The sequence below is a fragment of the Bubalus kerabau genome, chromosome 1 (assembly GCF_029407905.1).
Source record: "Bubalus kerabau isolate K-KA32 ecotype Philippines breed swamp buffalo chromosome 1, PCC_UOA_SB_1v2, whole genome shotgun sequence".
In the NCBI taxonomy this organism is placed as follows: Eukaryota; Metazoa; Chordata; class Mammalia; order Artiodactyla; family Bovidae; genus Bubalus; species Bubalus kerabau.
Window position 1 is genome coordinate 13,648,254 of NC_073624.1, and position 20,646 is coordinate 13,668,899.

The window sequence follows — 20,646 nt, forward strand, 5'->3', positions numbered from 1 at the left end:
AGGGTCTTTTCCAATGAGTCAGCTCTTCTCATCAGGTGGCCAAAGTATTGGAGCTTCAGCATCAGTCCTTCCAGTGAATATTCAGGGTTGATTTTCTTTAGAATTGACAGGTTTGATCTCCTTGCAGTTCAAGGGACTCTCAAGAGTCTTCTCCAGCACCACAGCTCAAAAGCATCAGTTCTTAGGAGCTCAGCCTTCTTTATGGTCCAACTCTCACATCCATACATGACTACTGGAAAAATCCTAGCTTTGACTATACAGACCTTTGTCAGCAAAGTGATGTCCCTGCTTTTGAATACGCTGTCTAGGTTTGTCATAGCTCTTCTTCCAAGGAGCAACTGTCTTTTAATTTCATGGCTGCAGTCACCATCCACAGTGATTTTGGAGTCCAAGAAAATAAAGTCTGAGAGAGATGAAGGGCTCTGGGGGAAGCAGCCTCAGCTTCTTAGTTCTGGATTCTGCGGTCCTGTATCTTGGAGTGATTCCAGTTTCAAGCAGCTGCGCCTTAACCTCCAGACACTTGATGCACCATAGGTCTAGCCTGTTGTTAATGAGTACGGGATGGAGGAGAAGAAAGAGAAGGTTTGCGTCTCAAGTCCGTTAGTGCCGTGCTTCTTTGTCTTCCCCTGTGTGCACTGCTGGACCATTATTTCTGAAGTGCTGGGACCTGGCTTATCTCCCAGGATCCAGGCTGAGCCAGGATGTTGGGTTTCTTTGGTACCCTGGCTGGTGCCAGCGGCCGAGCGCCAGGCTGGGGGCCTGGAGGAGGGAGAATGCCACAGCCAGCCCTGGCATCATCCCCCCCTGACATCTTCTTACCATGGGCCCTGGAGACCCCCTTGTTACCAACTGCAACGGCCTCAAATCTCACCTGATCGATCAATGGCAATGGCATCAGATGCTGTTGGTGCTTTGTTTTCCCTGATGCTCTCTGCTCTTCGGGCTCCTGTGTCCTTCCTCCCGCCGCTCCCACAACTCTGACTTCCTGGATCCTTCTTGCTTCTCCCATGAGTGACGCTGAACCCTGCTCCCCATCCCTGGGTGATCTTTTCCTCCTCCATGTCTTGTGACATCCAGACCTCCACTCCTGGCTATGTTCCTCTTCCTCAGTGTTCGGCAGGCCCTTCAAGTCCTACACAACCCAAACTATGCTCCCTACGTTTACCTCTGAGCTTGCACATCTGTTCCTACCCCAAGTGCATCCTCCCCTACTCAGGCCAGAAGTCAGGAGTCACACTAGCAGCCTCCCTACACTCACCTCCCCAACCCTAACCCTAGAGAATCTGTCACAGAGCCCTGCTGATTCTACCCTGTTCATATTGTTGGCTTGCATATCCTCCTCTGTCTCTTGCTGCCTCTGGTCAGACCCTCGCTGTCCTTTGTCTGGGCCTGCTGCCTGCTTCTGCCCCTGCCCTGGCCAGTGCTCCAGAAGGCCGCAGTGGATGCTGGGGGGATGAATTCATGAGTTCTGGGTGGAGATGCTGGCTCAGAGGAGCAACGAGGGTGCTCATTCTGCAACTGCTGGACATTGTGAGTTAACATCGGGGCTCACCATTCTCATCTGGCCTTGGTGGAGATGGTTGTTTAGTCACTAAGTTGTGTCTGGGCTTCCCCGGTGGCTCGACTGGTAAAGAATCCACCTGCAGTGCAGGAGACCACAGTTCAATTCTTGCGTTGGGAAGATCCACTGGAGAAGGGATAGGCTACCCACTCCAGTATTCTTGGGCTTCCCTGATGGATGACACCAGGGAAGAAGGGGACAACAGAGGATGAAATGGTTGGATGCCATCACTGACTTGATGGACATGAGTTTGAGCAAGCTCCAGGAGTTAGTGAGGGACAGGGAAGCCTGGTGTGCTACAGTTCATGGGGTTGCAAACAGTTGAACATGACTGAGCAACTGAGCTGAACTGAAGTCATGTCCGACTCTTTGAGACCCCATGGACTGCAGCACTTGAGGCTTCCCTGTCCTTCACCATCTCCTGGAGCTTGCTCAAACTCATGTTCTCTGAGTCGGTGATGCCATCCAGGCATCTCGTCCTCTGTCGTCCCCTTCTCCTGCTGCCCTCAATCTTTCCCAGCGTCAGGGTCTTTTCCAATGAGTCAGCTCTTCTCACCAGGTGGCCAAAGTATTGGAGTTTCAGCTTCATCATCAGTCCTTACAATGAGCATTCAGGGTTGATTTTCTTTAGGATTGACTGGTTTGATCTCCTTGTTGTCCAAGGGACTCTCAAGCAGTCTTTAATTCAGGGCTAACTTTTTATCACTGAAGTGGGGGAAAAAACCCAACTCTTCAGAGTATTCAGGATTTATGAGGTTTTCCACTCTGGTCCAGAGGGACAAGAGCTCTTCCTGGCTCTATGTGAGTAACTAAAGTAGTCCCTTTATCTTTTTTTTTTTTTTTTAGAAGTTTTAAAATAATTAATTAATTATGGCTATGTTGTGTCCTAGTTGAAGTGCCCTGGCTCAGTTGCCCCAAAGCACGTGTGGTCTTAGTTCCCTGACCAGGGATCGAACCTGAGACCCTTGCATTGAAAGGCAGACTCTCACCCACTGGACCTCAAGGGAAGTCCCAGCAGTCCCTTTATCTTGTTTGCAGGTTGGTCTCATGTAGCGTCCTCACAGGCATGATTTGATCAGCCTTGGCTGAAGACTGAAGGGACTCTCTCTCCAGTTCTCCAAAGCCGCCTCACTGTAGAGCCTTCTGCCCTCCAGCACTCTGCCTCGCAAACTCTAGCTGCCTTGCTGTCCTGACTCCCACCTTTGTCTCTTCCACCAAGGACAGATGTATCACTCTGCCTCTGAGTGTTCCCATTCCCCACAGCACAGCTCAGACACACCCGGCAGCTGGGTCATCGTAGGCCAGCCTTGTCTGTCATCTTCCAGAGATCTAGTTTTTCACTGCCTGGTGTTCAGTATCTTGAAAACTGTTATTTCATATGTTTTCTCCAGCTTTTAAACTGATCTTCGGAATTGCATGGGAGTGCTTTGAAAAACCCAGATTTCTGGGATCTGCCATTGGCTAATTTGAGGCCACTCTGGAGTAGATCTGGATATTATTGGGTGGCTGACAGTGTTCCCTTTCTAGCTGGAGCATCTGCACTTTCAGTCAATACTCACATTGGGAGCCTCTGATTAAAGGAGTCAGTCACCTCTGCTAAGAATCTGAGTGGAGAGATATTTATTAATATTTAAAGCAAATGAGTTTCCGGGAACTGGGTGGAAAGTATCTGGAGGAATCCATGGAAACCAGACGAAAATCTGGATTAAGCAGATGTGGCTTTGGTTTTGGCCAACAACTTGCAGATGAGGACGAGATGGTTGGATGGCATCACCGACTCAATGGACATGAGTTTGAGCAAACTCTGGGAGATAGTGAAGGACAGGGGAGCCTGGCGTGCTGCAGTCCCTGGAGTCTTAAAGATTTGAACATGGCTTAGCAACTGAAGAGCAACAACAGCAACGTGTGATTTTCTTTGTGACTTAAGACTCTGTAGCTTGTTTTTCTCCAGCCATTGGCATATCAGACAGATCATGGGGCCAGAGTCTCTGTGAGGGACCAGCTCTGGGATCCTGACCAGTCCTGCCATGGGGGCAGAGTCAGCTTCTCTGAACCTTGGCACTGTTATCTGCAGCTCTGTCTTTGCACCACTTGGGTGTGAAGAGATTGTTGGAAAAGCATCTACGAACACACTTGAATCTGTACTTGAAGCCACTTGCAGACTCTACAGATGAAACGACGGGGCTTAGTAAACACATTCTGTATTTGCAAGATATTTCCTTCTAGAAATCCCAGGAGATAGGACACTTCTCAGTAAAGATATTAGGAGCACTACCGAACCCTCCAAAGAATGTTGAATATTATTCAGATTCTGGTGGTTATTTGTCTTGGTTTTGTCTTTCTTCCTGCCACCTCTCTGCCCTGTAAAGGGGAAAGAAAGGTCTCTGATTGCACGGTGGGAAGGAACCTTGCATAATATATTTATGAAGGGCAGCATTGACCCAGATGAATGCAAGGATGCTGTAATCAACACGTCTTTATTGAGCCCCAGCACTGTGCCAAGTATGAAGAGAGAAACAGTGACACAGAAGGTCTGCTTACTGGTCTGAAGGAATCTGCTTCTTTGTTGTAGACTCAATACCTACATGTGTGTGTGCTCAGTCGCTTCGGTCACGTCTGACTCTTTGCGACCCCACAGACTAAAGCCCACCAGGCTCCTCTGTCCACAGGATTTTCCTGGCAAGAATACTGGAGTGGGTTGCCACGCCTTCCTCCAGGGGGATCTTCCCAACCCAGCGATTGAACCGCATGTCCTGCATCCCCTATACTGCGGCAAATTCCTCACCACTGAGCCACCAGGGAAGCTCCCAGTGCCCACAGTTGTGAGACAGTTTGCATGAGACCCTTTGCCAACAAAACGGAACAGAACGTAACCAGTAGCTTCGGACCAGCAGATGCCATGGGAATTGAGAAGCAGCAGGAGAGAACAGGTGTCGGGGCTAGAGAAAATGACTGACTTTCCATGATGGGTATGTTCCTGAAGACAGCCAACTGGATAGTTCTCAGAAAGCTCTGGGGAGGAGGGGCAGAACGGAGCCCAGGGAGCAGACAGAATGGAGGGTGAGGACTGGAGTCCAGTAGGCAGAGAAACAGAGTTCTAAGAGCAGCCAAAGCCACCATGTCCAGTGCCAAAGAAGAGCCCAGGGAGGATCCAAAAATAGCACCAGGGCAGAGAGTCAGATGGCCGGAGATGGACGCCTGGCCCTCCTGTACCACACTTCAGAATTTCCTCTGAATGTTTATACACAAGATGTCTTTAGTCATCACTCAAACCCTGTAAAAGTCTGGACACATAATTATTGCCATGTGACAGGGAAGGAAGCTGGAGGTCAGAAAGGTTAAATGGGGTTTGCCTCGTAACCTGAATAGGGAAAGAGAGAATGAAGACCAGAACCCACAGGTGCCCTGTGTGCATGTGACTTCTGCCTGATACCCTCTGTCTCCATGGCGACCCCGGCTGAGTGTAGAGTCACCTGCCCGGCTCAGATCCCACGTGGATGCTGTGATCCAAATCCGGGATGAGGGCTTAATCCAACTCTGGGCAAGATGAGGGTCAGGGGAGGAGATGGTCTTTCTGCACGTCTGTCCGTAAAGGAAACAGAGAGCAGCTTGGTGGTTTCCTTCCAGTCAAAGGAGAGACAGGCCCCTGTTGGCTTGGGGAGGGGAAGGGGGGAGGGGAAAGGGAGGGAGGGGTTGGGGCACATGGCAGGTCTGCTGTTTAAGCCCATTAAGGAGGAAGAACCAGGAGCCAAGCATCCAATTAACCTGACATCTCTTGCAGCCAAAATATCTGAGGATATAAGAAGAAAATTTAATATGTGGAGGCTTGGGAGAAAAGTGACTAATAGCTGGAAAACAGCCCCAGTTTATTTAAAAAAAAAAAAAAATAGGTCAGACCCAACAGCTCCAAAAGATTCCTTCCCAGCAGTTCCAGATCTGGGAGATGGAGCGGGTACTGCATGGCGGCAATGCCCCCTCTGACATGAGGCAGGTGTGGCTATTGCGCCACAAAAAGATGGTCTGGTGCTGCCAGGAAGCGACGGGACACCATGCACGTCCTTGGAGTTGAGCTGCACTGTGACCCTGGCCGTGACCATAAGTTAGGGGCTGGCCCAGGTCGCCCAGCCTGCAGGTGGCTGAACCCTCACCCAACCCCAGTCGTTTGGCTGTGAGAGCCAACGTGCTTTCTGTAAGCCGTGGCTGCCTGTCCTTCAGATGACCTTGGCTGGCTCTGGTGTTGTCTGGGGATCACAGTGGCCCTGAGACAGGGCCAGGCTGGCCTCCAACGGCTGCAGCAGGGGGTCACTGAGGGATGGAGAAGGTGGGCAGCTGCCCCCAGTCCTGCCTGGACCAGGCTTCATGGGTAGCCCTGGAGGAGCTGGTTAAAGTGCAGGCTGTCCGTCCTGACCCTCAGAGGATCAGATTCTGTCCGTCTGAGGAGGGGCCTGACCCCCACCCTAAGGTGACTGATGTATATGGTCCTCAGTCAGTTAGTCCCCAGGTGATTTCCCTCAGAACGCTGCTTTCTAGAGACAACTATAGCTCTCTCAGGAAAAAAGGATGTCCCAGCTATTAAATTGGTAGCACTAGACACCTTTCTCTGTCCATGGGATTTCCCAGGCACGAGTACTGGAATGAGTTGCCGTTTCCTTCTCCTGGCGAGCTACAAGTCTATGGGGTCTCAAAGAGCTGGACATGGCTGAGCACACACACAGGCATGCAGACACCCTTGTTGCCTCTTAGAGATTCAGGATTCGTTTTAGCAAATTAAAGGCTTAAGAGGATTGCAATTAAGAAATCGCTTTATACTTTGTAGTCTATACATACAGCAAATTGTTACATTGTATATGCCTTCAACTTCCACAGTGATATATATCAATTTGATCTCAAGAAAGTGGGGAAAGAAAAGAAATTTCTTTGGCTTTCTTTTTTTTTTTTTTGCCCACACTCAACCACAGAACCCTTGATTCCAGGAGTATATCTTCTGTGGGAAACAAAGTGAAAATAATTCAGCTGCAGACAAGTGGTTCTCAGTCTCTGGACGCGGTAGAGTCCGGGGGTGGAGGTAGGAAGTTTGTTGGGATAGATTACGGAAACCCACCCACCCTAGAGACTCAGTGTTTCCTGTGAGGTCCAGGTACTTGGTTTCTTACAAGCCTCCAAGTGGTGGCTGCTGCTGCTAGTGGACCTGGGACCACCCAGCGAGAGCCACCCTGAGGCCCTTCTGTGAGCCCCTGGGAGAGAGGGAGGGTGGGCAGCAAGACCCAGGGGTAGAGCATTCTTGGGAGCATAGCCTTGGAAGGGGCGTGAGTCTGAAGTTAGAAAAAAGCATGTGGGGGTGGGCTTTGCTGAGATGCCAGAGTTGCAGTCAGGGACACCATATAATGGGCTTCCCTGGTGGCTCAGATGGTAAAGAATCTGCCTGCAATGCAGCAGACCTGGGTTTAATTCCTGGGTCAGAAAGATCCCCTGGAGAAGGAAATGACAACCCACTCCAGTATTCATGCCTGGAAAATTCCATGAACAGAGGAGCCTGGTGAGCTACAGTCCACGGGATAGCAAAGAGTCGGACACGACTGAGTGACTAACACTTTCACACCATACACTGGAGAGATACCAGTCTGTGACAGGATCAGAGTCTGGCCTTGCCCCAGGGGTCTCTGTGCCTTTAAAAAGCCAACTCAAGGGAGGTGCATGAAAGTGACTGTTGACAAATGAACAAGCACAGGGGCCATGCCTGGGGAGACAACTCTGCCCTGTGGGACCAGCAGCCTCTAGAACCCTCTCCCCATCCATCGCTGGGTTGTCAGGTTTCTCATCGCAGGGTGAGGAGCAGGGAGCTGGGTCCTGGCTTCCACTGCACCGTGCTTCCTTCCAGAGTGATGGGGGCTGACGTCAACATTCCTCTGCTGATTCCTCCTCTTTCAGCCCAGGTGATAGGAAACGGGTGCAGCAGTGGAACCAGGCCCGTCTTTGGCCCAAGGCAGGCAAGAAAGCTGTATATCTGTGGTGTGGTCATGGCAGTGGTGGGGGACAGGGGAGTCCCCAGTTCCCGACACAGCCATGCCTGCCTGGGTGCTGCCCGACACGCACCCTTAGGATGGCTCCCCTGCAGCGGAGCTCTGACCCCCTTCCTAGAGGCAGACAGATGGTGCCAGAAGATCTTGCTCTGGGTCACTACCAGCTGCGTGGACCACGGTCAAGATCGAAGTCCTGGGAGTCAATACAGATGAGGGGGAGAAAAGGGTGACCCCAGGCTGGGTAGGGAGAAGATGAAGACAGGTGGGAAGGACGAGGCTGTGAGACCTGGGCCGGGAGCCCTCCTCCTCCTACGCCCTCCTCTGCTCCCCCTCCGGTGCCCCACCCCTGCAGGTCCCTTTCTGTCCCTCCGCGGGGCCTCAGGCTGGGCAGGCGGCTGCAGAGGACAGGCTCAGGTTAGAAAAAGCTCTCCTGACATTTAGAGACAGAGCAGGATTTGGTACCTCCAGTGGCGCCTTTTGTTCTCAGGAAAATCGTTCGGCTTGGGCCGGCGCCAGTGACAGCCATTTATAGCCCAGCGGGCTTAGGTGGCTTCAGCTGCCTGGTACAGAAGGGCTGGCTGCCCCCTGCCCCCCCACCGCCTGCAGGCTCTCGGCCTCCCTGCTCCTCACCCTCCTTATCCTCTCCCTCCTCTCTCCCCCCTTCCTGTTTCCTAGAGGTCCCAGTTCTAGATTTGCCCACGTGACCCTAGACACATCCCCTTCCTCACATAGACCCCGAATTCTCCTGGAGCTCGCTGTCCGCTCGCTTTGGAACTCAGTCACCTTGGCGAGGTGCCTACCTGTGCCAGCCTCCACCAAGGGCTTGTCCTCTGCTTCCACATGACCTTTGACCCTCCCCCCCCAAACCCCAGGTTGGGCTTCCTGCCTGGGCTGGCTTTGCCACCTACTTCTGAGTGCAGAGTCTGGCTCCCAGCAGAAGCTGTCAAGCTTGGTGGGACAGAACTGGCCCAACCACAGTATCAGGGTCAAGAGCACGGCTTTGCTGTCAGACAGACAATAACTGGTTCATGTGTTGGCACTGTTACTCACTAACTCTGGGCTTAAGAAGTGATTGAATTTTTTGAGCTTCAGCTTCCTCACCTGTAAATTTCATTACCTCGTTGAGTTATTACGAGGCGTTTATGGGATATTTGTGAAGTGCTTAGCATAGTGCCTGGCACACAGTGGGCTCTCAGTCACTGTTAAGGATCACATCACCACCATCATCACCATCACCACCGTTATCACCATCATCACCACCATCATGACCATCATCATCACCATCATGACCATCATCACCACCATCATGACCATGATCATCATCATCACCACCATCACCACCATCACCGTCATCAACACCATTATCATCTACCCTCATTTTCAGGTGGAAGTGGGGTTAGGTAAAAAATTCTGTCTCTGAATCCCCAGCCCTGCCCATGGAATTCCCACCCACCCTTTGAGGACCAGCTGGACACCACTTTTGCAGGGAGCCCTTCTCCAGTCTCCAGCTTCAGTGTTTCCACAGCCCTTTATCTAATTTCTCAGCATTTAGGAGCCTGGGCCTGTTGACTGCAGTGGAACTTGGTGGGCCAGGGAGACAACAGGTGAGAAGTACTGGTGAGAAGCTATGCTGAAGATGCCCTGGTAGAGGCCAGACCTGGGGGCAGGTCACAGCATCCAAGGAGTCCTGATCCACAGTAGGCACTAAGAATAGAAGACAAAGTCACAAATCCTCTCAGTGGAAGGTGACCCTGAGCAGATTGGGGAGCAGGCAGCAGTGCGAGATTTTCCACAAGAGCAGTGCCCTGAGCCCAGGGCCCTGTGGAGGAGCGGGGAGGTCAGAGCAGGGCACGGCCGGAGATAGCCATGTGGAAACGGTTACCAAAACCAGACAGAGCCTCAGGGAGCCCCATGGAAGGGACCTTGGACTCAGAGTAGAATGGAGCTCAGGAGTGCAGGAGGCTCCTGTGACCTTGACCATGCAACAGCCTGGTTCAGCTGGAACTTTTTCTTTCTTAATGTATTTAAGTGGAGTCAAGATTAGGGCAGCTTCATGCTGGAGCCCTCTCCTGCATTAGAGTTGACTACACAGCTTCCTGAGCACAGCATCCTCTGGATTCGAGAGGCTGAATGAGGTTGGCTTTGTTCTGGTGTCTTGTCTGGTTGCTGGAGTGCAGCACTTGGGTCACATGTCCTCAGAGCAGGGGCCGTCACAGAACCAGAGGCGTGAGGACACGTCCTCCTGAGCCTCTCCTCTGTGTCCCCTGGTGCCTCCATGGTCCTCAGAGGAGGGTGCTTCTCTCGCTGCCCCATCCTCACCCCCTTTACCCTCTTCCCTGAGATCTCTCCCAAGTGAACCCCTCAGGCCCCCTCCTCTGCAGATGGCCTCCAAATCCAGAGAGCCAGCCTAAGCTTCCATCTGAGGTCTGGGATCACGGTTCCAGTGTTTCTACTTTCGGCTCTTCACAAAACTCGTACCGGTTCGTGGTGTACATTTAAAAATACATGAACCAGCACAAGGGTGAAAAGAATGAACTGTCCACAACCCAACACGCTGTGACAGTTGCCGCTGACTCTAGGACCTTCCCCGGGCCTCCCCTCCCCACTCACAGGCATGAAGAGGCTTCAGTTCTAAAAATGCTCTCTCTTCTCCCACTGGCACTCCTCAACCCACAGTTCGTCACGATCACATTTCTGTTATTAAACACTCTTCCGCCACATTTGAAACAGCTGTGTAGATGCTCCGTGGTTTGTACAATCAGTTCTGTTTTGTGAAAACCCCAGGTTGGCTCATATTCTTTCTTCCTTTTTTTAGTCTTTATTGAATTTTGTTGTAATATTGCTTCTGTGTTATGTTTTGTGTTTTTGGCCAAAAGGCATGTGGGATCTCAGCTCTCTGACCAGGGATCGAACCTGTACCCCTTGTACTGGAAGGCAAAGTCTTAACCACTGGACCACCAGGGAAGCCCCTGATTCATTTCCTGCGTGATGAATAGAGTCATCCCCAAATTCTTACAGCGACGTGCTTGCGATTATCCATGATTCTTTCCTTAGGATACATTCCAAAAAAATGGAATGGCTGTGCTAAAGGATTTGTGCTTTTTACCACTTTTAATGCATTTTGTCAAACTATTTTCCCAAAAAGTCTCACTAGCACTGGAAGTATCCAAAAGCACGTATTTTTCTTCAATCATTGCAAATGCCGTTTTAGTCTTTTTTTTTTTTTGGAGTGGGTAGGGAGAGAGTTGCGCTTATTTGGAATTTAAAAGTTATAACTTTTCCATGTTCACTGGAAGTTATCTGGTTTCCAGAGAGACTGAATATTCTGGCAGCATGTTAATTTGCCATTTGTGGTGATCCTCATGTGAGCTGACTGTAAGATCCTCTGTTCAGTGTTAAATTGGAGATGTTCCTCTTGTTCTGGCTGGTTTGTAAGGGCTCCCTCCATTTGAAGGGGTAAAGAATCTGTCTGCAATGCAGGAGACCCGAGTTCGATTCCTAAATTAGTCGAGAAGATTCCCCTGGAGAAGGGAAAGGCTACCCATTCCAGTGTTCTTGCCTGGAGAATAACACGGACAGAGGAGCCTGGTGGGCTACAGTCCATGCGATCGCCAAGAGCCAGGCATGACTGAGCAGCTAACGATTCCGCTGTGTGAAGGATATTAACCTTCGCTGCCACGTGTGTCAGAGATGTGCTTCTCAGTTCCCCGTTGACCTTCCGGCTGTGTTTATGGCATTTCCCGGCTGGGACGACATTACCGCCTGCCTGCCGGACATCTTTCCTCGTACTGTGCAGTGACGTGTCCAACTTCTCACAGGCAAATTGAAGTTTACCTCTTCCCCCCCCGGCCCCGGCAGGCTCTTCCTGCTGACTTGCTTATTTCTCTTTGTGTCGCCACCACTTTCCTAGTCAGCCAGGCTTGAAATGTTGAAGTCATCTTTGATTCCAGCATCTCTCTTCTCTCCTCCCTTCTGACAGTTGCCAACTCCTGTGGATTCTATTTCTGCGATTTCTCTGGCAGGCAGCCCCTCTGACACCACAGTGTCTCATTATCTGGACTTTGGAACCGGCTCGGAGGCTCGCACTTTGCCTCCCACCCCTACTTTCCCCCACATCCATCCTCCTTGCCCGCACTCCCCCCACCCCCGCACCCACCCCCTGCAGGCTGCCAGCACATCACTCTTCCTCAAGTAGAGCTGAACCCTAGAGCTCCCCTGTTGCAAACCACCAACAGCTCCCTCTCAGTCTCGTATTTATTTACAGCCTCTTGCTGCTGCTGCTGCTGCTGCTGCTAAGTCGCTTCAGTCGTGTCCGACTCTGTGAGACCCCGTAGACGGCACCTGGCTGTAATTTCTTCCAGTCTGATCTCCCAGTATCCCGACCATGTTCCCCAAACAAGCTCCACTGCTTCTCCACCCTTTTCTTATTTGCTGAAGCCACGCCTTCCTAGAACTCTCACATCCTTCTAGTCCTTCTAGTCCTTCTAAAACTCCCTCCCGTCATCCTCAGCCACCAAAATCCATGGAGAAAGCCCCACGATCTCAGGTCTCTCTGAATCTTCAAGTTGAAGTGACTTCTCTGTACTTTGAACCCGCACCACCCCCCACCCCCCCACCCCCACTCCCACCCTCCCCCACGCCCCTGCCCCAGCCCAGAGCAGTTTGCTTGAGCTTTTCCTGTAAAATAAATCTTTCTCCACCATCTGGTGGAGCCTCAAGGGCCTCCGGCTCCCACTAGATCAAGTCCTTTGAGGGCACATTACTTGCATGTCTGTTTCTTCCACGGGACGCACAGCACTCACGGCCGCCAAAGTTCAGTGGGTGTTTGTGGAATGAAACAGGCGGCGATGCCTAGAGGTAACATGCCGCTGCTGTTCCCCACCCCAGCCCCCTGGGACAGGGCACCCTGGCCGCCAATAGGCAGATCGCAAGTCCCCTGTCTCTGCAGGAGGCTGAGCTGGGCTGACAGCCTTGGCACCAGGGCTTGGGTCACAGTCAACTCCTTGTCCCCTGGACCTGTGATTATTGAGATGAACGGCCCTGAATCCATCCATCATTTGCCTCGCGATGCAATGGGAGGCACATGGTGGCACTTTGTAAGTTGGCACCAGGGAAAGAATCTCATGGAGCCTGTGGCAAGGACCTTGGACTCAGCTGCCTGGAGCCCAGGGGTACAGGAGGCCCCTGTGACCTTGACCGTGGGAGAGCCCAGTCCAGCTGGGACTATCTCCTTAATATATTTAAACGGAGTCAAGATTGGGGTCAGCTTCATGCACAGAGCCCTCTCCAGCATTAGAGGTGACTCTGCAGCCAGCATGGGAGTGTGCAATTGACACAGTCTATTTTTAGCCTCCCAGAGACCGTGACCAACATCCCAAGTGGAGGGTGGGTGCACCTGCCGCATTCTAATGAGGCAGCCCATTGCCTCCACTGCCAGACAGCCCGGGATAGCGCTGACCTGGAATCTGATGTTGCTAAACTGGGAAGTCTGCTTATTTCCCAGAGGCTGTAGCCTAGATTCACCAAGAAAACGGGACCATCGCCACTGCCTCGAGCTCGCTCCCCTCCAGCCCAGGACTCTGGGAAGTTTTGGGGCTATGCCTGCAGGACAGTGGAGGGGATGGACTTGGATTTCTTGATCTTGCTCTGTCCTAGGACCTCCCTGTTTCCCTTGCTGGAGAGGAGATAGTAAGTCTGTGTTGACCCAGCACACAGATGAGAAGACTGAGGCATAAATAAGGAGATGTTAGTGTACTCGGAATAGTGTTACTACTACTAAAGATTGTTGTTGTTCGGTGGCTAAGTCATGTCCGACTTTTAGCGACCCCATGGACTGCATCACGTCAGGCTTCCCTGTCCTTCACCATCTCCTGGAGTTTGCTCAAACTCATGGCCATTGAGTCGGTGATGCCATCCCACCATCTCATCCTCTGTCGTCCCCTTCTCCTCCTGCCTGCAATCTTTCCCAGCATCAGGGTCTTTTCCAATGAGTCGGCCCTTCGCATCAGATGACCAAAATATTGGAGCTTCAGCTTCAGCATTAATTAAGCAATGATAGGTCATATAATAAAGAACTTACTATATGCAGAAAGTGTTCTAAACTCTTTACATGTATTAACTCATCACTTAAAGTAGACTTTTATAAATTCGGGACACCTGGATTTCCTACACTTTGGAAAAGGCAATCTTCTCCCGGCAGAATCATGCTTCTGCAATGAAACCTGAACTTCTGGGCTTCTGTCTCTTCCTCTGCCCTCCCCTTAGCCGGTGGAGGAGGAGGGACTGGTCAGTGCCGTGCAGCAGCTGAGGGAGGTGGAACTGAGCTGGCTGTCGGGTCAGGGAACCGGGGATGGGCCATGCGCTTGCAGGAGGTTGTCTATCAGTGAGGGCACTCGCAGCTCAGAGCAAACTTCTGCTGAAGTTCAGAGTCAAACAGTGAACCAGAAGCTGGGGGAGGGCAGACAACAGGTGTGAGAAGCCAGAACCCAAGAGACCTGCATTTTGGGGGCCAGGGGCTGCCTGTGTGCTGGAGAGAAGTCCAGGGGCTTGAACTGCCTAAGAACACAGGTGGGATTGGTTTTCGTCAAACACATTCATGGTGCCCTGGGTCCTTCTCTGAGCGCTTTCCAGATACCACCTTCCCTAGTCTTTAGGATGGCTCTACGAAGTGGGGACATTTATATTCCCATTTTAGAGTTGGGGAAACTGAGGCGCAAAGAGGTGAATAACTCTGGCCAAGGTTGTACAGCTGGTGAGTGGCAGGGATTCATGTTTAAGGGGGCTGGCCCTTGGGATCCATACTCCAGCCATTCTGCTATGGAGTGCTATGTGACGCTATTACCTCTTTCCCTTTATTCTCCTCTAAGGAAAGGTATTATTGTCCCCATTTGACGGATATGCAAACTGAGGCACACATTTGCCCAGGTCACCAACTAGTAGGAGACAGAATTGGGTTAAATTCAGGGGGCTTCGCTGATGGCTCAGTGGCTAATACAGGAGACACAGGCTTGATCCCTGGGTTGGGAAGATCTTCTGGAGAAGGAAATGGCAACCTACTCCAGTATTCTTGCCTGGAGAATCCCATGGACAGAGGAGCCTGATGGCTATAGCCCATGGGGTTGCAAAGAGTCTACTACGACTTAGTGACTAAACAACAGGTAGGTTTGGCTCCTAGGTAAGCAAACTGCCACCCACATAGCACGACCATCAGCTTGGGGACACCATCCCTTCGTCACCTTGGGTGCTGGGGCTGATGGAAGCTGGACTGGGGGAGCGGAGGGCGAGGAAGGAGGGCGGAGTCTCAGAGGGCAGGAGGTGGCCGCTGTTCACACCTGCCCCTCCTCTTTCCCTCAGGTGAGCAGCCCCCCATCTCAGCCCCCGCAGCCGGTCGTCCCAGCCAAGCCTGTGCAGTGTGTACACCACGTGTCCACTCAGCCCAGCTGCCCAGGACGGGGCAAGATGTCCAAGCTGCTGAACCCGGAGGAGATGACCTCGAGGGATTACTACTTTGACTCCTACGCCCACTTTGGGATCCACGAGGTATGGCGTCCTGCACTGGTGGCCAAGCGAGGCGAGCTGGGTCCTGCGGCGACCGCACTTTTTCCTAGGGCAGCATCCTGCATGCAGTTCTCTGCTGTCATTAAGGGAGATCTCCCCAAGGCTCAAGGCCAAGGGCCTGTCTCCATCCTGGAGGCTACCCAGGTAAGAGATCAGGGCCAGGCCTGGAGCTGGTGAACAAGGGGAAGCATGTGTCTGGGTGTTTCTCAGTCAGAGAGGAAGAGATGCTTCCGGGGTCCTTGTTTTATGGTCCAGCATCCTTGCCTCTTTCTGAGCCTGAGCCTGAAGGTCCAAGAAGACCGGACATCCTTGGTCCTTGCTACCAGATGCTTTGCAGCTGGGGTCCTTCTGGCATCTTGATGTGCTGGCTTCAGGCATCCACCGGTCCACAAGTTCTCCCTGGACGAATGAGCACCTCTAGGGAGGGTCAGCAGGCTTCCTTGGGAACTGGGGCCTGACACCCTGATTGATTCTCAGGAAGTTCTTATGTCTAAATGCTGTCTTCTTCCATAGCAGGGGAGATTGATGTTAGCTGCGGAACAGAACAGAGCCTCCTAACAAGCGCTTCCTGGCTGCAGCAGGGGCACAGGCAGTATTTCTTACCTCCCTCCCCCACCACCTCCAGCACCTCCTCACTCCAAACAAACAACGGACATGAGATGAGCCAAGTGTGTACTCAGGGCTGGCCGCTCTTCTCAGCAAGCTATCCGTGTCGTTGCATCGAAGCCCCAAGCACTCTATGAGGGAAGTGTTTATATGATCCCCCTACAGTACACAAAAACGTTTTGAAAAAGGAACAAAGGCTCGCTTGCTATGCAAATGCTTTTTCAAAAGAAGTCTCTGAGCTCCCCTTTCAATTAGATGCTTCTGTAAACCCTTCCTGTATCCAAACAGTGATGCTGCATTGCCAAAAGCATGTTTAATAAGTCATAGGCAGCTTTTTCTTTTCCTGAGTGCCTACTCCATCCACACTGGGTGTTGATCCCTATTTTTTATGTTACTGACTCATTTATTCCTCAGGCCAACCCTACGAGGTTGGTATTATTATTTGTCCCCATTTCACAGATGAGGCTAGATGACCTTAAGAATCTTATCAACCTCCATTCATCTTTGCTGGTTCCTTGGTACTCAAGCTGATACTTGGCAGAGCTAGAAATGAAACCTTCATGTTTGTGGCCCCGGGGGCTTCATTCCTAACTTCTAGGCCGTATGGCGTTTTGAATGGGTCTTTCTTTCTCTCTTTCTGGAAACTTTGGCTTTGTTCCTGCTGGTCCCTTTGCAGTTTCCCATGGAGGTAGAGGGTGGAGGGGTTTGACCCCCCTGAAGATGGCTCTCCATATCAGAGCATGGGGCCTTGCAGGGAAGGGGCTGGGCCCTGTGTTTAGTTCCAGGGTCCCGGCCGAGGGAGCCCCGGGCAGCTGAGCCTGCAGCATTTGGCAGTTCCCACTGGGGTTGGGAAGCTCGCATTCTCTGGTGGCTCAGACGGTAAAGAATCTGCCTGCAATGAGGAGACCTGGGTTCGACCCCTGGGTCAGGAAGATCCCCTGGAGAAGGGAATGGCAACCTGCTCCAGTATTCTTGCCTGGAGAATCCTATGGACAGAGGAGCCCGGCAGGCTATAGTCCATGGTGTCGTAAAGAGTCGAACACGACTGAGCGACTAACATTTTCTTCTTTCTTTTCTATCTGGGTGTGGATGGTGGATGGAGCCCTGTCCTAGGGAGGCAGGAAGGGTGCTCCCCAGAGCTTCCTTCCTCAGGACCCCGCCTCTAATTAAAGGACAGGCCTGGGACTGTGGGCACCTGTCTCAGAGCAGGATCCTAGGAAGAGGCAGCAGTTCTGAGTCAGTCTTCAGTCGTGTCCAACTCTTTGCGACCCCATGGACTGTAGCCTGCCAGGCTCCTCTGTCTGTGGGATTCTCCAGGCAAGAATACTGGAGTGGGTTGCCATTTCCTTCTGCATTGAAGGCAGATTCTTTACCGCCTGAACCACCGGGGCATTAGTTCTAGCGGTCCCCAAATGCCCCCCCTGGGCCCCCTGTTAGGGACCAGCCGACTGTGGTGTGCCCCTCCCGTCTGCCCCACTCCTTTTGACCCCTCGCCCACCACAACACATGTGGGCAGGATGCTCTCTCTGAGCTGTTACACCTCTACGATTCCTTCAGGACAGGGTTCCCGGCCTCTGACTCAGGCACTCAGCAGACTGTCTGATTCGTACAGGTTTGTTGAACTAGAGGCTCATCTCCTCACTTGGGCACTGCTGGTCCCTCCATGGCTGGGCATCTGAAGCATCTGATGTCCCCTGGGGGGAGCCACCCAGGCTCACCTCCTACAGACAGTATGACCAGGTTCCCTCCATTCCATGCGTCACTGGAAAACTCACACCTGCTTATGAACACATATGAGTGGAGTGCGGACTGAGTGAGCTTGTGAACCCGGAGTAGAGAAAGGATCTATATTCAGGTCATGCAGTTCACATCTCTCCCTAGTAACCTATCCTAGAATAGTTTACCAGACCTTTGCATCAGGAAGTACTTCTGATGACCCAGCTGGAATCCTTCTGGTTGTCATGGGGGGCCATCCCTAGATCCTAGCTCCTGGGAAACGCAGGGGTCTTTAATAGTGACAGGGGCTAACTAGCTTCCCTTTACCCCTAAACTCCCCTCCAGGCCTTTCGTCTCCATGATTGTCCACTGTGAAAGGAGGTTGGGGCCTGTGGATGGCCTCCTCCTGTGATCCTTTGCAGAGAGCACCTGTTCATTTCTCTGTTATCAGACACCAGAGATGCCCTCTCTATGCCAGACGGCTCATGGGGCTGTCTTTACTTCCTCAGTCTGGACAAGACCCACATCTCATAGCCCACCTGGAACCGAGCTGACTGCTCGGCAGGCTTCTCCCATCATCAACAAGCCCCTCACGTGGGCCGGCAGCAGTACCGCCAGTTCGCTGATTCATAGTGACCAGCGAGTGTTTAGGAAACATGGTCCAGGCAGGATTGGGTTTGATTCGTCTGCAAATACAAACAAATGCCCAGTGTGGTGTGTGTGGGGGGCACCGTCGGAGGTTGGAGGGCACAGTGGGAGGTAATTCTGAACACTTCTGGTCTTGCATCCTATGGTTCTCCCAGAGCTGACTCCACGCTTGGCCTTGGAAAGGCAGGAGACAGGGAGAGGAGGACCGTGAATCCTTTCCCACGGCCTCTGCGAGAAGAAAGGAGTGGAAACGACAGATGTCCCTGTGTGCAGAGGGGAGGGGCCCGGCCCCACGACCTGGCCCCATGACCTCTGAGATCCCGCCTCAGCTGCCAGAAGAATCAAGCCCAGCCGGGCCATGTTCCCAGCTCCGCGCCCACCTCTGGGGGCCCCACCCGCTCCCAGCCAGCGCTCTTTTGACAGCCTTGCTGCAGGTTCTTTTTGAAATAGATTCCTCAGGGCTGCATTTCGCAGCCATTAGTCAATGTCCTGCCATGTGTTCAGTGGGCAGGAGACAAAGTCACCCACAGCTGGGGGTGGGAACTGCTACCACCGAAGAGTGGCATGCTCCTGTCTGAGTGTCTGGAGATGTCTCTGGGCTGTTCTCTTTCAGGAGGGATTAAAGCAAGGGCGTGTAGGGAGGGGTGGGGAGGCAGGGAGATAGCCTTGCTATGTCACAACTTCTCTTCCCCCAGAACTAGTGTCTTTGGACTGAACTCCTGTGGTCTGGAGCCTTAAGGAAGGGAAAAGGGGGCCAAAGAAATGACGAAGATGATGAATTGAAGGGGACCCTGGGGAGATCCCTTTTAGCAATAGTAGGATCTGCAGAGACACTGGGCCGATCTACTTCCATTGGGAAAGGCAGTGAGGAGTTTGAACTATGAGTATAATTGGGAGATTTCTGAATCTTCGTCATATTTTTGCCTCCATTCCCTACTCACCCTCAACAATCTCCTCCCAGAGATGGAAAGGGTCCTCGTTTTCACAAAGACCCAGAGCTAAGCATTTTTGTAATACTTCCTTCACTTATTTGGTCATGACAACAACCCTATGAAATAGCTGCTCTCATTATCCCATTTTTCAAATGAGACTAAGACACAGAAGGATAAGTGATACTCTGGGCCTGCTGGAGAGCTCACTGGAGCTATGACTTGCATGCAGGTGTCCTGGCCCCTTCCTTATAGAGCACGGATTACACCCTGTGCCCCATGCCTGGTTCCGGGGATGCCATCTTGCAGTCTTGTAGGCTCTCAGTTTTGAGGCCCTGTTTTTTTTGATGTCAAGTGATCTTGCAGTGTTTGGTCCCAGAGAACTTCTGGAAGGAGAGGCACAAACTCACTTACAAAGTATTTAGACTGAGACGTGAATTCAGTCTAACCAAACCGTCACCTTATTCGGCTTCTAAGATAACCAAAGATGTGAGCCTTGGGGCAGCACAGGAAGTAGTGGCTGGACTGAAAAGCGAGCTCACATACTGTTAGCTCCTGTAGTTGAATTCCAAGGCCCTGAGAGATGAATTAAATCCCCCCATCTGAACGAATCCTACTCAACTCCTAACCTGCTCAACCCCTGATTGGACTGAACCGACCAACTCACCATTCTAGCAGCCTAGAAAGAAAGGCCATTCCCACTTAGAGAAACAACTGACTTCAGCTACTATTGTTCCTTAGACACCAGCCGTGGCATAAAGGATAAGTGGCAAGACTTGAGAAGAAACAAGAGAATTTTGTTCATAGTCAAGAGAAAAATCAGTCAATAGAAACAGATCTACAGGCAGCCCCAGTGTTGGGCTGATTAGATAAAGATTTGTAAATAGCTATCAGTATAATAAAAATGATTTTTAAAAATTTCTAGGGAGAGCTAATGGATGTAACAGGTGCAACTGAAATCTTCCAACTGAAAAATACAGTATCTAAACCAAATATTTGCTGGATGGAATTAATAACAAATAGGATACATAGAAGAAAATATGTATGAATATGAGGACAGGAAAGAAAGAAATCATTGAAGAACAGAGAGAAAAAAAATTGACAAGTGAAACAGAGCCTCGATGAACTGTAATACAGAATTAAGTGGTAAAACATGAGTAATTGGAGTTCAAGTGGAGAAGAGAAAGAATGGGACGGAAAAAAAAATGTTTGAAAAAATATGGATGGATAAATGTCTAAAATTGATTTTAAAAAAGGCCAGTAACCTTATGGATTGATTTGGTCAAACAATGAAACCACATCAGAGACAGCCCCCGCAATCGTAGTCCTCACCTGACTATGAGGATCCATGGTCACTCTGGGTCCATGAGGATCCTCTGGGTCCACTCTGGGTCCACTCTGGATCCTCATGGTCCATGAGGATCCATGGACGCTGTTTTGGTGATTTAAGCCAGACTTCCGTTCACTAGACCTATAGCTTTTCTGCTGAAACAGAACAAGTGAGAATTTAGTATGCTCCTCAGGACTTATTTTCTAGAGGTATTCTAATTAACCGGTCGCCCCCTAGGGTTTGGTGAGCCAAGCTTTTACAAACACTGCTCAGGCTCTC

The 20,646-nt window shown here is 51.4% G+C and overlaps 1 protein-coding gene across 2 annotated transcripts in view; it reads left to right on the forward strand.

Annotated features, from left to right (window-relative positions):
- PRMT8 (protein arginine methyltransferase 8) overlaps positions 1-20,646 on the forward strand; it is a 70,191-nt gene that overhangs the window by 14,503 nt on the left and 35,042 nt on the right. The window contains exons 1-2 of one of the 2 annotated variants that reach the window (XM_055566063.1): positions 14,557-14,586; positions 14,935-15,120. In XM_055566063.1, coding sequence (XP_055422038.1) covers positions 14,557-14,586; positions 14,935-15,120 — 216 coding nt within the window. Of the gene's footprint in view, positions 1-14,556; positions 14,587-14,934; positions 15,121-20,646 lie in introns of those variants that run through there. The other variant, XM_055566062.1, reaches the window with a different exon arrangement.